Source organism: Amblyomma maculatum, chromosome 9 (genome assembly GCF_055883805.1).
Source record: "Amblyomma maculatum isolate TAMU_Amacu chromosome 9, ASM5588380v1, whole genome shotgun sequence".
NCBI lineage: Eukaryota > Metazoa > Arthropoda > Arachnida > Ixodida > Ixodidae > Amblyomma > Amblyomma maculatum.
In genome coordinates, this window is record NC_139352.1 from 78498337 (window position 1) to 78515587 (window position 17251).

Here is a 17251-nt window from a genome sequence, read left to right on the forward strand (position 1 = left end):
CTTTTACCTTTCGTCTTAAGGTACACCATCATGTTAACAATGAGAGCTGCAAAATGATAAGTTGATTACCAGTTCATAATGCAAATAATTACTGTGAAAAAATGAAAATCAAAGAACGGACTAAAATTTCTAAATATAGCTTGATAATAAATAAATAACATTGAGGAATTAAGACAGGAGAATATGATAAATTACCTAAACCAGACTACACATTTCCAGCATGTTATATGACATCTATGAACATATGAACATGTAGAAGCAACATACATATGAGTGTGTCTGTAGTGTATTGGACTTTTGGCTGCTTTTGGCAGAGACAAAGTCAACATGGCAATGAGTGAAAATGCTTACCTAAATCATAAATAAAATGAGCGGTTATCTTGGCTGATTTTCTCAGTTGGTCAACTGAATACAGCACATTTTTCAACTGGCTCCAACCAATAAATGAAAATATGCTCCAATATCAAATATTTGTGTGCTTTATTTGCTTCAGTGTGCTCTGCAATACGCCAAAAGGTACAAAAATCTTCACAAAAGTTCTAGCACAGGTGATAAAAAAAGCAGCTTGGGAGAAGCCAAGAATCAAGGGACTAAAACGACACCACCACATATGTTGAATGTGAACTGCCTATCTCAACCATTGCTGTCAGCATGAAGATAGAGGCGGGACAGGCACACAGAAGGGCACACAAAACAGTGGGCGGATTGTGAGTTGACGTCGCAAAGTACAAAACTCCATGAAAAACTTGGGCTCACAACATTAAACAGTTGGCACAAGAAAATGGCTCCCAGCAACTGCTCAAACTGGAAAACCACAAGTAAAAGATTCTATTTGGCAAGTCAGTAGATCAGCTTTCTACAACCATGCTAAGCTGCACCTATAAAAAAAAAAAAAAAAAACAATTGCTGCAAAAAATGGCAGTAGTTGATAACTCGAAAATTTGAAAACAGGCAAACCGTACAAGAAAGCCAAGCAAAACAAGTAACAGAACAGAATTATTCTCACCCTTATCTCCAAACAGAATGACCCCACCCCCATTATCTTTACTAATGTAGTTAAAAACTCATATGCTGAAATGTGAGCTTGTGGCAGTTGCAGCTTGTCATTGTGCTTACTAGGCAGTTCATGCCAGATCTCCCTACATGAAGAAATGCTCTATGGCTAGCATCCAAAAGCTGTTAACTATTTCACCAGTGACTGAAACGTCTGTAAAAATTAATTTCAACATCTCCCGGAGTCGTAACGATGCTGTTTCTTTGTTTCGTGTCTAAATAGGAGGTGGCATATCGGCACATGAAGTTGTTCGTACAGGATTAAAACATCAGATCTTTATCTGTAACATGACTAAAACTTTAAGGAAACTACTCAGAGCAAGTAAAATTTCTGACATATAAGGGTTTAAAATGTGCATTCAGAAAAAGAGTGATTTCTTAGAGTGATGTTTGTTATCCAGCTCATAAAAAATTGAGCATATAGCAACCCATACACTTCCTAAAATAACATATAACCACTGCCTCGGAAATTACTATTATGCATATTTGTGAGCAAGAAGCTAGTCTCAGTGTAAACATCATATCAACATTTTTTTTTATATTATACATGAAAAAAACTCTCGTGCACCTTTGTGTTCATGCAATAAGAGTAGAAATGTCAATGTTGTCAAGTTTAGCATTTATGTGCACAGAACCTTGTAAATGTTTATACAGATAAACTCCGTTAAATGGAACGGAGAGACAGCAAAGCTACTGAGATGTGGAGCCAAGAAGATAGTCAATAATGTAAACAATTATATTCAACAAAGTGACTTTTCATTCCTTTCAGAAACAACTTATAAGAATAAATAATTTAGATAATTTATTACATACTTTGATGCACACAGTTCCCTGCAATTATTAATTTAAAGATGAATCCAGGCAGCATAATGTATAACTTGACAGAATTCAAACATATGGTATGCTCCTTTGCAGTTTTTCTCATCGTGTAAGAAAGCGAGGATTGGTACAAGCAGCGCAGACCATACCTTTAGAACAGTCAAACTATTATCTCTCCTATTTACGAGATTCACAACCTTCTTTAATGAGAATATGCTTGCTGTGCTCATGTGCAGTTCACAAGTTGTGTACAGTGGTACCCTCGATAGTAATGTCACTCAAACTGACAAAAATCTTACTATATCAGTTGTTGGTGATGACATGGCCCTGAAGAAGCTGTTTGGTAATTAAATGGCTGCATACTAAAGATGTCTTGTTGATTTAAAAAAGAACACTCCAAAATACTTTCCATCCTCCGCTTATCGTCTCTTCATGCAATTTTATTTTTCATTTACTAGATTTTATGCTGTCTTGTGGAAGTACCCCTTCAGCATGAATACAACACGACTATAAATAAAATGAGAGCTGGATTTCATGCGAAAACCAGAGCTCTGCACGAATATGGCGTCATCTTCGCTGTTCCTGTCATTTAAAGGGGAATAGCTGAGAAATGTGTGCGACACAGTCAAGCTAGGCAAAACTCTACATGCCGTGCCTCCACTTCTAGTCACCACTTCACGCTGCCCAGTGCTGTCAACTTTCAGTAATTTCTACCCCTTTTTACTCTCTCTCACTTTCGCAACGAACCGCGCCGTCTGTTTTTCACGTTCGTAGCCCGCTTTATTTTCTTCCTATGCACTACATGCTTTGCCTCACTGCTGCAAGGCCCTTGTAAAGCTGGCTTCTCCTCATAGCTGGAGTGTATAGTGGTAAAGCCATTAAAAAAAAATTGCTATTATTTTTTTCTGAAAAAGAAAAAACGAAAACATCTACTGTAACAAACCAGTAGCCACTGATATACTGAAGGTGCAGACAGAGCAAACATATATACATTTTCTTGCTTGACAATACAAATGTCTAAATGCATAGAAAAGAGCCACTGCCTTTTTCATAATCAACAAAAAAAAACAGAGCAATTCTGGCCACAGTATGCACACAAATGCTTGTAATTTCATGCATACTAACTACCACATAAACTATGTATAACTTAAACACAACATAAACATTGCAGTGTCAACAAATCTCAGTTTACTCAACAGCCCTAGATTCAACAAAGTAGTAACAATGTTACTAGGATAGTACTGACAGCATTCAGGTTTTTCTTGTCTTTTTTTCCAAATTTTCATGAATTGGTAATATAGCTTTAATGCATGAGGCGGTGTTACTGCTTCTCTGCTTTTGCCTGGTAATTGTAAGAATTTGGTCTCAAAAACTTACAAATGTGAACTTCTGCTGCCCTACAAATCTTTCAAAGGCAAAACAACTGCACAGTCATTCCACATATACAAGCTGAGCCCCAGTATGTCAAATTGTAAATATAACAGAGTGGCAGCCATTCTTTTGCACATGCAGAAATCAGAAATATCAACCAGATGCTCTACTTTGAATTAGGCCCATTGTTCTGCTTTCAAAATAGTTACAAGTTTCTTTTATGCTCCAGCACAAAGTTGTCACAGAGATGAATAAAAATGATAGTAAATAACTTTGAAAAAGAGCCATCAGTTTGCCAGACACGGCATGGTACAAAGCCTACAAAGCCGTTCAGGCAAGGCGCCGGAAAAGTTTTTTCAGTAAAAAGAAAAAAGGCTGGAAATACTGTACCATACTAAAAGCCAGCAATCTTGACATTGAGCAGATGACTAGATGATAGTGCTGATTAACAAAGTGCCAGTTAATATGCCACTAGGCATTAAAGGACATGCACGCTATCATTTGCATATCACTGTTTACAACCTCGTCCAAGTTCTTACTCAAAGTTACACTGGTCCTTTAAAGATAAAAAAGGAATGTAAGACCAACCTAAAACATTAAAAGCAGAGTAAACTGTTTTTTACTTGCAATACACTACAACACCTAAACTTTCCAGGTCCCAACTACCAAGCAAGCCTAGAAAATTTCAGTGCACGGTCTAGTAGAGCTAACTGGAAGGTCATTAGCGTCAAAGTCAACAGTTATTTTGTTGTTTATTTGTATTTGTTCATTTGCTTGTTTGGTGCTTTGTAGTTTCGGAATTTAGTTCCGTATGTTGTGTTGTATACACTTTGTTCGGTGTTCTGTTTTGCTTTATAATGCACTGGTAAAGAACTGCCAGTAAGAAAGGCTGCGATGTAAATCTACACGAACCTGCATCAAAATCAATAAGCAATAAGAAAAACTGGTTCAGGAGATTAAAAAATATTTAACATTTACCATCCTTTAAGAAGTTTTATGACCTGTATCGAGAAAAAAGGGCAGTGAAAAGGCTGAGAAGGCGAACTAATAGACGACATCCGTAAACAAGATTTCCTTTCTTCAGAGAAGCAAAATACTTCAATGCTCTGGTTGTGACCAGACAGTAAAACAAGCTACGAAGTAAAGCACTACAAGCTCTACAATCTGTACTGCCAAAAAAACGTAATAACAAAAATCACAGAAGGCCATGGATGGTAGATGCTGACTACCCTTCCCGTGGATAACTTTGAAAGTCAACGAAGAGTGTTTTTATGAAAGCACACCGGCATACAGCAAAACCCACAGTGCTCGTTCTGTTCGTTAAGATATGCGGATATCTGTACATACAAAACAGATGTACATGAGACACCTGATGAATACCTGGTGATTGGGGAGCTCCATGGGCTGCAGTATGTACCAAGACGGATGAGTTTGCACCGTGACATAGTAGAAATATTTTCCGCCAAGCATTTAGAAGAATTGCATAACAGCACAAAGCATTGAATGATCAAATTAAAAAGTACCGCACTGCATCAAACAATGCAGCACATTACTGTGACGCCAGTCAATGAGTGCACCGTAAAAGAGTGAAGAATACAAAAACAGTGAAATGGAAATGAAACATTTCACGTAAGGTGTCGATGCACAGCTACGTGCAGACTGATGACCCCCTCAACTTATCAATATTGAATACGTGCTATTGCCCATCTGTCTCTTTGGTGCACCATGTCAGGCCTGTATCGATGAATCAGTGATGTCAACATGAGTGATGAGCCTTAACTACTAACTGAATCATTGTTGTACCTTGCTTGTCAACTCAGAGTACAGCATATTTCCTGATCATATTTAAATATGCATGCTGAATTCTTAGGTCAATTACTTCTTGTCATAAAATCGATGCAGTTTTGAGGATCTTGTCGGTGGCACAAGAAGGTGGTGGACACGTAGCAGGAAAATGTATATCAGAGTATATGCAAATGGTGTGCAAATGTATATGCAAATGGTGTGCAGTTGGTTGTACAATATGTTCACAAACAGGGCACGCACACAGAAGCATATGCATGTTCAGGGTGAGCCTATCGTAACAGGGACAGGTCCGGGCTTGATGTTGTGCTTGGACATATAAGAGACGACTTGGCCGGGAACTTCAGCCAGCACCTCCTTGGCAAGCTGCGCTTGTCTGCTCTGCCAGGTACCTGTGCCTTGGAGGAACTTACGGAAAGGAACAAACTGCACGATGTCACGCTCCGCTGTGCGACCACCCGAGCTCAACTGCCTCACGTCACCATCCAGGGTCTCCATGGCTGAAAACAACCAACCAGGTACATAAAGACATTGCACTGACACTGCATTGGCATTGCACTGGTATTGCACCGACACTGCACTGGCAACTGCACTGGTATTGAAGTGCTGTTGTAACTTGTAACAAGACTGCTACAAGACGAATGCAGTGCATTATAGCTGCACAAAGCATTGGAAAAGTTGACACGGGAAGGTAGAAACAGCAGCACAGTGCTGACATGCCAGATCGCAAATGCCGGAGGCTGGGACCACAACAGCAGCCTATCGGGGCCAACTCCCAGGCCACATCGACTCAGGCTAGGTGCGCAGTTCATGTTTGGCACTACTCTACATCTATCTCGTCATCCTGCACCCTGCTACATTATATCCAGGTTCTCCTGCCAGTCTCAGGAGAAGTTTGGCATTCCCATAACAGATAACGGTTGCATGTGGTGATATGCCAAGTCTCTGGCACCAATTAACATCATCAGCAGTAGCTTGACTACACCCACTGCAGGATAAAGGCCTCTCTCATGTCCCTCCAATTAATCCGCTTGATCCACTTGATCCCCGCCAACTTCCTAAGGACATCTACCCACCTAACTTCCTACCGCTCCCTGCTACACTTATTGCCTTCCCCTGGAATTCAGTCTGTTATTCTTAGCGACCACTGGTATTCTTGCCTTCGCATTACATGTCCTGCCCAAGCCTATTTCTTCTTCCCTGTTAAATTACAACTCTCAGCACCAATGGCTGCAACCAAGAGAGGACACTAACAAGGAAGATGGTGGGTGATCATATTTACACCTCTGTGGGTGTTGACAACAGTCTGAATATTCTTTATTTCTTTCATATTTAAGATCATATTACAAATCCAAGTAAGAAGCCAAAGGGTAAAAATTAACAAATAAAACGAAGCATGCAGCATCATTCTGCAGTGTCAGTCATCATGTAGAATTCCACTCCTGTGAAATTTTCACTTCAATAAATAAAATTGTAAGAAACCAATTTTCTTTATTTAGTGTTTTTGTCAACACGATCGGAGAATCCGAAGCAAGAAAGAATTGATAGTAAAGAGCAATTCACTGCTTGAACACTCCCAGAGAGTACGCTCTCTGATTGCTCTCAGGTCCATCACACTAAATGAGAGCATGGACAGTTGCACCCACATGTCATGTATAGGGCGAGGCACTGACACAAGGAGTGCTTCCATAACTCACCTGAGAAGTCGGCATTGCCCACACCTGCGATGATGATGGACATGGGCAGGGACGATGCCTGGACTATGGCCTCCATTGTTTGTGGCATGTCGCTGATGACACCATCTGTGATGATGAGCAGTACAAAGTAGCTCGTGCCGTCACGGTACGTGCTTGCAAACCTGAAAGGAAGAATGCAGAATGCAACTGGTGCTTAAATTCTCGTTTGTTCTTGGGTCTCACAGCAATAACATCTGTGCCTCTAAAGAGATGGTGACACGATTGCATTTAAGCAACAACCTAGAGCATAGTTTTGCAGTTTTTGTAAGCTTAGTGAACACCTACAACTTTCAGAAGGTGCTAAAGGACCCTGTGAGTCTTGGCATCAAATACCCACTACCAAACAAGCATGTAAAAAGAAACATGCAGACATATGGCACCCTAAGAAATGTCCAAATTTAATGAATAATGTCTGCTTCTATAGGGAAACAGTCCTACCTGACAAGTCAATAATTACCTGATTTACTCATTCCTATGTTCCTATAATATTACCATAGAAAAATTATATACCAGCTGATAGAAAAAAAAAATCTAAAAGTAAAAAATTTAAAAAGTATGAAAGTAGCATGATGTGGGTTTTACAGGAATGCCCAGGAAGACTTCTTTTCAAAAGACAAACATTATAGCCAGGGTAGTTACATTTCCCACCAACATATAAGTGAATTTATTCCATTGAAATTCTATTGAAATACAACTATTTTGGCATAAAAATTGAAAATATGGCTCCCTTTTTAGTATTTTATTAAAAAAGGCTCACTTTGCCACGTGGTTGATGACTGGTGAAAAATTGGTAGGGCCATACAGCTGGACCGACTGGAGAGTCCTCTGGTAGGCCTCCAGTACGCCCTGGATGCCCGCACAGTATGGGTCCGTTGGACTTCCGTTCAGAAAAAACTCATGCGAGACACGGCCATCGGGTGGCAACCGTGCTCCAAAGCCCAGTGCAGGAAACATCTTGTCCGAGTCATATTCCTGCACCACCTCTCCGACCGCCCGGATGGCCGTTGCGTATGCATTGGGTTGCATTGTGTTCAGGAAGTGCAAGGAGGCAGGATCACGGGGGTCCCCATTGGAGGCAGTGAAGTCCACGGCCACCGTGAAGTGCATCTGCATCCTTCAGCCACGGCCCATCACATTCTCACATCAGAGGAAGGATAACGTCGTCTCGTTATTGTTGCCATCAGAAATTGCTTCTGTGACCATAACCATACTGGCATGCATGCGCTGTTGATTGTGGTCTCAGTACATAGCCAAATACAACTCACCCACCACGAATGTAATCGAGAAAAGTGGCTTGTTCCCGGACCTTGAAGAACACCAGCTTCACCTGCAAACGCTCAAGAGATGTCAGTGCACCAGAGGTTCTGGCCACAGTAGACCTGCTCACCTTGCCAGAGTTTTTGTACCTCTTCTTCTTGGCTTGTTTCTTCTTGTTGATCAGCTGCAATGGAAGATACCCGAATGATGGGAAATTTTTTGTAGGTACAAAGCCTGGCTCTTTTCATTCAGCTTATAGTTCTGAAGGACCTAGACCATCCACCGTTGCTGCAAAAACACTGAGCTCTTTCGCATGCTGGTAGCCTGGATCTTGCACTCTCAAAAAATTTGCCCTCACCGAAGTTACCTTAAAGTACACCGTAAAAGCTAAGTGCACCTTATCAGGAAGTTTTGGTATGAAAATTCTAGGAACGTAGCACATATCCCTGACAAGGCAGTCTGCTTCGTTCAACAATGTACTAGTAGAAAACATCAATGCCTTCCAGAGTCCTCTGCTAAAATTGAGGACACGGCCAGGCACAGAAGAGCAGTAAGTGCTGCCAAGAAGAGATGGAACAAGGACTATAGCGAAAAGCAACAAGGTTGCTGACTACGTCTCCTCCAGCAGGCAGGAAAAGCAATTCAATATGCAAGCTGCCCTTAATTCACCACAGCCCAGTTTACAGACAGTACACTTTATTAAAGACTTGTCTAACTCGAAAAGAAACGCAGAATAATTTGGTATACAATTTGATGTGTACATTATTCATGGATGTTGCTAGGCAAACTCATTTTGCACCAGTTTCTCATGCAGAAATTAAGACACAGTTGGCTTCCAAAATGCTTTCAGCTGCTTACCAAGTGAAACAGACGATGTGACAACCAACAAGCCTTCAATCAGCTAGGTTGGCTTCACCGTATGACTATTGGTGAACTGAATGCCAGCTTCTCTGCATGCCAGCAGTGTTACGGTAAAAGTAGAATTCAGTGTGACAGAAGGCTATCCACAACCACACTCTATGTTCCCTTCATCGTGCAGTTTTACGACATCTTCACGTGACTAGCACCGACAGCTGATGTTTCTAGACTGAGGTGTTAACCCGGCTTAATAGGCAAAAAGTGATTCCATGAACATCATTCAGAGAAGCACTACATGGAGGGGTATGATGCGCAGGAGTTATACTCACGGACACATTTATGTGGTTACGCGACCAAAGCAACGGAGGCAACATACAACAGCAGAATATAGTTTCACCAAAAATTTCACAGACAGCACTCTGGAATATTATATCTTTATGGAATTATTCACGCCATTATTACTACAAGAACATACAATGCTAACCAGCACTTGCAATGTAAGTAGTATATGCCGCGTGCATGCCAGTGACCGCACTGCCTGTCGGGAATCCCACAAAGTACACATGGGCTGCATCTGCTGTGTCTCCCCGCTAGTTTCTGTATGTTTTCACAATGCATTTCTGTCAGCAACGCGCATCACACAGGCTACTCGTTTACGCTCACACAGGCCTTCAGTGGTGTAAAAGAGTATATTTCTACAAAGCTGGCGCCTAGAAAAGTATAGAAGTTCAACGTTGAGGCAGAACTATAACCGAAACCATAACCAACGCGAGATACGCTTGAACTGCTTGGTGATATAACAAAGTGAGAAAAGGCCCGGCCCTGTGGCCTTGGTCATATAGCCACAGAAAGCTGCCATGAGAATAGAAAAATATAAGCAATAGTGTGCCCCACTTTTGCATCAAATTTAAGAGGCAGTTTTTCATGTTCAATATATGCAATAATCTCTAAACACATTATTTAGGGTTGACTGTATTTTTGCTATTTGCTATTTATACCAACCAATCAGGGCAACCACAATAGTATTAAACTCATTTTTAAAAAAATACAACACTGGCTAATCATTGGAATGCAGTATCAAGCACTGTGCTCACTCTGAAGCTCCACTGGTCTTGGAACGTATCTGTTTTTACATGTTCAAGTTAACGATTGTTTGCACACTGCATAGCATACCTCGTACTAGCATGTAAAGGTTAGGCGCCAAATATCTTGTACTGCTATAAATTTGTTTTGTTTGTCTCGAAATTCAAATTTTCACCAAGAATGTGAAAATACTAGGGTGTGAAAACATGAAAAAAAAAAAAAAGAAAAAAAATCTTCCTATACCAAATTTTGATACAGGACTCCATATGCTGTTTTATTATACAGGAAAGGCTGAGCTGAAACAGGGTGCAGCTGTCATATCACTGCTAAAAAACATAATTCAGCCTTCAAGAAATCAGAAAGAATGTTCATATTAACCGAAAGCACGAGTTATTGAATGGGCTCGATAAAACTGCCATAAACCGTTTGCATCACAGTGCTTTTATCTGAAAAACACCTGCATGATAGATGTCTGCATTTGAGATTAAACCAAAGTGAGAACGACATTTGTTTTCGGTCTCATCAAGTGGTTCGCTTTACGCACAGTCGGGAAGGCCTCCGCTACTCTCTTCACAGTGCAATGCGGTAGAGGTCGCTTTTCAGAAAACGACCCCAAAGCATTTTTAGAAGTGCGCAGTGCGGAGAAGATGTGGTGAATTCGAAAATTTTCAGTGTATATTTCAATATTCTAAAAATTCCGGATACCAATTTTTCTAACAGAATGCAAATTGAATAACAAACATACTCGATTCGCATTAAAAATTTTTAATATTCACACATCCCCAATTTTCAGGAATTAAAGTCAACAATGGGCCACGAACTTCATAGTGTCAGTTTTGTCTTAAATTTGTCTCGGTTTTTATAAGTTGAGGTTAACAATGATCACGTGCCACATACCTCATACTCATTTGTAGGTCCAGGTCCCTGGGACAAAGTGCGCACATTGGTGTGGAACTCCCCAATGAGGTCGTGGCTGCAAGACCAGCTCAAAATGTAGTGCACAGGTGGCACAAGGTGGCTTTGCACCGGTCACTTACCTTCCATCATAGTCCCAGTCGTAGCACGCCACGCGGATGGTGCGGTCGTCATCTCCACCACTCAGTTGCCTCATCTGGACGGTGAAGGGACGCCATGTGGGGTTCAGGCTCCTTTTGACCACCTCCGTGCGAAACACTGCCGTGTAGCTGTTGTCTTCATTGACGCGGTAAAACTCCAGGAAAGGGTCTGACTTGCCAAACCAGTCCTTTCGGTCCAGCTTCTTGCCTTGCCATTGTATGTCTACCACTTTCTGTGAAAGACACAACCAGCAAAAAAAGTTATCACTAACAACTCCTCCCAGTTATAATTACAAAGTGCTACTGCTGCACTGTGACAACCTATGCATTCTTTGCAAAATACTGAAAGTCAGCTTCTCTGCGCAATGAAAAAATCTCTTCATCATGGCGGCCAAACCTGTTTTGGCGGCAGAAATAGGGTGCAGCGCAGGCAACATCTCTTGCGACAATAATGGTCAAGTTCATTTCCAGCACCCTTCTTCCTCCCCCACCCCCCCTTTTTTTTGTCATGACTGAAGAATTAAGAGCGTCTGTGACTAACAGGTACTATATTCACAACCCCCATCCCCTCCCGCTTTTCAATAGCAAAGGAATGCTGCTTGCCAGGTTCGGGTATTCTGCGCTGTACCCAACTTATGCCCTAACAATGTACCGCACCGCCATTGTAAGGGGGTTTTTGCAATGCAGGAAAGCTGACTTATGAAGTTTTGCAAATGGTCCATAAAGTAAATAGTATTAGATGTTTCAATGTTTCAATACAACAGCAGTTGAGGACACGTTTATTGGCTATGTTGCATGTGAGTAGTATGGCAACGCGCGGGCAAATATTAATGGAAAGGTTGTGGTACAAGACCGATGATTATGTTAATGGTGTGCAGAATGACCTCCGGGAATTACGCAGTGTGCCTGCAAGGTACTGCTAATATAAAAATATGAGTATCTCATTGTTGAAACCTACTGTACACATGACATGCTTCTAAGGAGTCCTGAAAAGGTACTTATGCTTATATGTGAATACAACAAACCTGCAGAGGTGGTTTTTGCGAGTACTCGCGACAAATACAAAAGCTCTGCATGCACCGTATAATTCACAAATAGACAGTCACAATTCATTTTATTTTTTCTTGTGCAATTTCATTTGGCATGTGGGTTGAGTTGAAAGAGGAGAGCACAGGAGGAGAATCAGTTTTGATTACCAATATCTGTGGACTTCATGAAGCTACCTTAAATATCTTTGCACTGCAGAGATGAATTATGGAATATTGATCGTTTGTGCGCAGCTTCTAGCATTGGTGCATGTTTTCATGGCACTTTAAAGGAATGTAGCTTTGAGTCGTCTATTGCTACAGTGACAACATCTGATGTCATCTATTTACATATGCTATTCTTACAGCCATCGACAGTTGCATTCGTCTGTTGTTTAACCCCTTCGTGGCTTAACCTCATAAGGCATCAACCTTCTAGTCCACCGTTTACAAGTTCAATGCAAGAAGCTATATTATTGGTGCAACTTTAACACTTCTGCGACTCAGCAGTTCTTAAGCTACACAGAGGCATTCACTTCTGTTCCACAGAGTTTTTGTAAAAAAATCTTGCAGGACATTCAGAGCATCTCGGACCAAAAATACATCATGCACACCAACAACCTTCTGAAGATGGCTTGAATTATGTGCCCTAAATAACAGCACACACTCTCCTGACTATGTTGCTACAGTCAGATACAACTCAAGAAGAAAGAAGCTTTTGCCTCTCAAAGGAACACCCTGCAGCTTACGGCATTTAACGATTCTCGTGAATAATGCCCTAGCGGGCCAATGCAGGGTGTGACAGATAAAAGGATGTTCACCACGCCTTAATGGAATTATTTACAGCGACATGAGGGTCACTGGTCGAAGGGCGTCCGTTGAAAGGCATCTGCCGCATTTTTCTCGAGTTGTGTCCGTCTATAATTATGCCTAATGTGCAGCTACACCCCGATGAAACAACCAGCGTACACCATTCAGCACTGCGCCAACCCAGAACATAAGCAGCCATATCTGCAGAGGCTTACTTTGCAGTCCAGCACCTCCTCGACAGTCACTGAAAGGAAGACACATGAGCTGTGCAGCAGCCACGAATGCTAGGAGGGCTTCCCAGAAGAAACTCACGTAAGATGGTGCCACAGTTGCCTGGCAGTCCCCTGCAGCCACAATATCAATTATCTTTCAGCTATAACATTGTTACATTACTCAATCCCTTCTGACCAACACCACAGATCTAAAGAAAGAAAACATAACAGAAACACTGCCATACGCTTTCTTTGGTTTCGTTGACTGCTGGTTTCCATAACATGAATGTTATTATGGGCCCGTCATTCCCTTATACTCACCTCCTCTATACTGTGCTGTAGTTGGCCGTGGTTACATTTGAGTTTATTTCTGCCCCTTTTCTACAGTCAGGTTAGGTTAACGAAAAAATTGGTTCAGTGCCTAGCAGAGATAGGGGAGGTGGTGCAACCCAGTACAAAGTCCATGCGCAATGCTCCAATGTGAAATAAGGTACCAACCTGTACATATCATGCTTAAAGGAACACAGAAGATAAATTGAAGTGGGACTGTACTAACAGGCTGCTGAAATCTAATACAAAGAACCTTCTTTCACAAAAAAATGGAACTTTCTTTATAAGAAAATGGCATTGGCATCATTGGCCTTCTTTGACAAGGAAATTACACTGTATAAAATCCGGTTTTTCTAATTTCTTCACTGACCCCTTAGACTAGGCTTCATCCCAAATCATATTTAGACAGTGATCGCTGAGTCTGGTCAGTGTTGACATATCACGAGCATGAATCGGGCAACAGCAAAATTTTTTGTTCTTTGCAATAAGCAAAACTCTGCTGATGCTAGACAAATATCAACATAGCCAAAAAGATTTTTTGCAATTTTTGCTAAAAACAAACAATGAATAGACCGAGTCACATTGTACCTCTAGGAGTATAGTCTCAGTGCCCAAGCAATAAGGCTAGGTGTAGCACTCACGTCAGCTGCAGCTTGACTTGCCTCCCCTGGTAAGCAACCAACTCTCCCAACGTGCAGTTCACCTGGCCAAGGAAATCCTGCAGTATACACATAAACCGTGTAGTCGCATCGGTGCATTGTTATCACTCCTCTGTATAGGAGGAAAGCAGAGCCTCATAATTCATCTAGGCATTGAAAGTTTGGAAAAGTTTAATACCCTGCCTAATTCCCCAAATAGGACTCACATGATCCTGGAGTTTTGTGCTTTGGCTGTCAACATCATACCTGTACCACGGGGAAAGGCAAAATGAGCTGGGCAATTTTCTTCCCAAGCAAGCAGCTAAATGAAGAGAACTGCGCTTTTTACACTTTGAACATGAGCTGTTGGCGTTCCTCAAAGTAGTAGTCCACCAGAAATTTGGTGACAAAGTCTGGGTCGTGGCAGTCCCGCACCATTTCTGTGCGTCCCACCTGGAATAGAGATGAGTCAAGTAACTCATCATCATCAGCCTCACTCTGTCCACTGCAGGGAAAAGGCACCTCTCATATCCCTACAAATAATCTTGTCCTACGCAAGTTGTGACCACGTTATCCCCTCCAAACTTTGTAGCATCTTCTGACACCTCACTTTCTGCCGCTCCTTGCTATCAGGTTTGCCTTATCGTGGAGCCCACTATAGTTGCCTTAAGAGAGCATTGGTTACCTTACCTTGCAGTTATGTGACTTGGATGTTTCTTCTTTCATGGTTTTAGCTACATCAACTTAGTTTGTTCCCTGACTGACTCTGCTCTTTTCCCGCCTATTGTAATTCATATTCCACAGCTTGCAGTGTTGTCATCAACAATGAAAACCCAGACTAGGGGTTCATTCACAAACTTAAAGGTTTGTAATATAGAATATCTTCACATCAATTTAATTCAAGCATTTTTGTTCGGCTCCAAATTTCCATTCCACAGGTCATAGGCAAGCACTGGGAAGATGCACCTGTTCCGCACTTGCCTCTTGAAGGATGCTAAAAAGCTCCCTCAACAGACATATGGTTGAAAAAGCATGTTAGTCTTGTTACGTGCTTTTTCAATCATGCTCCATAACTCACTTTATATGTTCTTCTCCCTCAAGAGGAAAGAGAGTGCGAAAGCCTAGTGCTGAAAGAAAACTGCAGGCCTAATCAACTCACCTCCCACCAGCTGTCAGTGTCGCAAGCTCGCATGAACAAAACGCACATGGGGTCAGACTTCGAGAAAACATCTTTGTGCTTGAGCTGCCTGCAAAACCGAAATAAGCAAAAAAGAAGTATTAAGCAATGTCCAAATTTACCCAGAATGTCTCAATGAATACTTTTTGCTGAAGAAGTAGAAAATCTGCAGCTTTTCCAGCAGTGTGTGTGTGTGTGTGTGTGTGTGTGTGTGTGTGTGTGTGTGTGTGTGTGTGTGTGTGTGTGTGTGTGTGCGCGTGCGTGTGTGCGTGCGTGTGTGTGTGTGTGTTGTTACGGGGTAGTTCACCTCCCCCAAGGTGCTACGGGGTAGTTCAGCTTGTAGCAGAGGGCGGACATAGAAGACAAGGCTTTCAAACAGACGTTTTCTGCAGGCACCAGCCGACGCTGTTGAATGTCGTCTTCTCTCCAACTCACGAGAGTCTTCTTCTTTTTTCCTTATGCGTATGCACCGCCTAATGTGACAATATATATATATATATATACACATTCCTCAAGGAAACTTGACCTTTCCAGTTAACCAAGCTCTACTGTCTCCAGCAAACAAATGGGCAAAGTAGAGATCATTTGAACTACCATATAGGATATAGTATATGAGTGTTTACTACATCTACCTATCCATAACAAACCCCATGTTCCATACAGTTCACAGTATTCAATGTGGTTGTCTATAAATCAGAGAAGAAAAAAAATTCAATCGTACAAATAACCATTATTGAAAAATGGCTTTCATATCTGTTCACCATTCAATACTCCAATTCCCATGCTACTTATTGAGCATGAGGTAGATATACATATCGGTGGGATTAGCCTTGGATCCTTCCAAGAGTAGTCAGCTGCCACTGAACTGTTTGCAATGCAGTCCAACTCATTGTTCTGCAAGAATAAGGTCGGAAAGTGCAACAGGTCCTGAAATGCACGTGTCTCAATTTTTTGAGGCGGGGTCTGCATCCCTTCCCTTTCATTACCTTAGTGGCACATCCAGGGCATCACTGTTCACCTTAATCATAAGCACTGATTATGCATCCTTTTGGCACTGACTGCTTGGAGGCAAAATGAGCAGCGTGAAAATTGTTTTGCCAACAAATTACCATAATGTTCCCATTACTGTACGTCCCCCAAAACAACGGTCTTTTCTTTTTTTTTTCTTCTATTTAAGCAAGCGTAGACGGGGAGGATATGTAGACGATTAATTGAGCTGGCTCATTACAGGAATGTGCACCATGTGCGTGCGTAAAACGCATCAACCAATCTTAACTATTCGGAACGAAGACAGCGAAAAAATCTATTAGAATGCAAGTTAGATCAGCAATTTGTAAAAAGTGCATCATGACCTTCCTGGGACGAGAACTTCACACAGGAGCAACCGCACGAAATTTCACTATGGAAACACGCCCCAGAAATTCGGACACACACGCGGCCTCTATTCTGCCGTAACCAAACGTCACACGAGGTAGCTTGACGAGCAGTAGTCTATGCACAACGTATGTACAACGGATCAGAAGGCGTGCCAGCCAGCGCCCTGCCCCCTAGATCGGCGCGGAGCGAGCAATCACCTGTGGATCTTCGACACAGACAAAACGCAATCGGCGTACTTCCAGCGCTTCTTCCGCTTACTTTTTCGACAAGCAGGCTCGCCCATCCTGCCTCGTAGCTGCATTGACAAGTAACTGCATGCATTTACCTACAAGATGCGCTGATCTCCACTTTTGTTACAGGCGCGCAGGCAACAGCTGGGGTGAACGGTTGCGCCGGGTTCGACATTTCGTATCGGTGTCTTGCAATGTGTCACTCTAACGAGAAGAGCTACTCCGACGAATACAATCCACGACCACAATACGCAGATAGACCGTCTTGCAGCTCAGTCCGCATTCGGCGCTGGTGCACACAAACAGATCGATAGCGCGCGACTAGCGCGACTGGCACCATTACTTTCGTATCGCTTAAATTACAAAACAAGGTGCAGGCTCAGGCCGCCACGTGACGCAAACGTCGTCACTCCTGCC

The 17251-nt window shown here is 42.0% G+C and overlaps 1 protein-coding gene across 3 annotated transcripts; it reads right to left on the reverse strand.

Annotated features, from left to right (window-relative positions):
* Positions 1–461: 461 nt before the first annotated feature.
* On the reverse strand, positions 462–17251 carry LOC146179527 (copine-8-like). Of its 3 annotated transcripts, XM_084579175.1 has the most exons (14): positions 16930–17247; positions 15210–15297; positions 14400–14503; positions 14278–14317; positions 14054–14130; positions 13183–13214; positions 13086–13114; positions 11018–11268; positions 10878–10953; positions 8170–8223; positions 8048–8109; positions 7540–7896; positions 6744–6904; positions 462–5546 (listed from the first exon to the last, which is right to left on the reverse strand). In XM_084579175.1, the coding sequence occupies exons 1-14, from the start codon at positions 17007–17009 to the stop codon at positions 5308–5310; spliced, it is 1650 nt and encodes a 549-aa protein (XP_084435301.1). In that variant the 5' UTR covers positions 17010–17247; the 3' UTR covers positions 462–5307. The 3 variants fall into 3 exon arrangements, with proteins under 3 accessions (XP_084435301.1, XP_084435300.1, XP_084435302.1); XM_084579174.1 differs by having other exon boundaries at positions 8048–8223; positions 16930–17250; XM_084579176.1 differs by lacking the exons at positions 14278–14317; positions 14400–14503 and having other exon boundaries at positions 8048–8223; positions 16930–17251.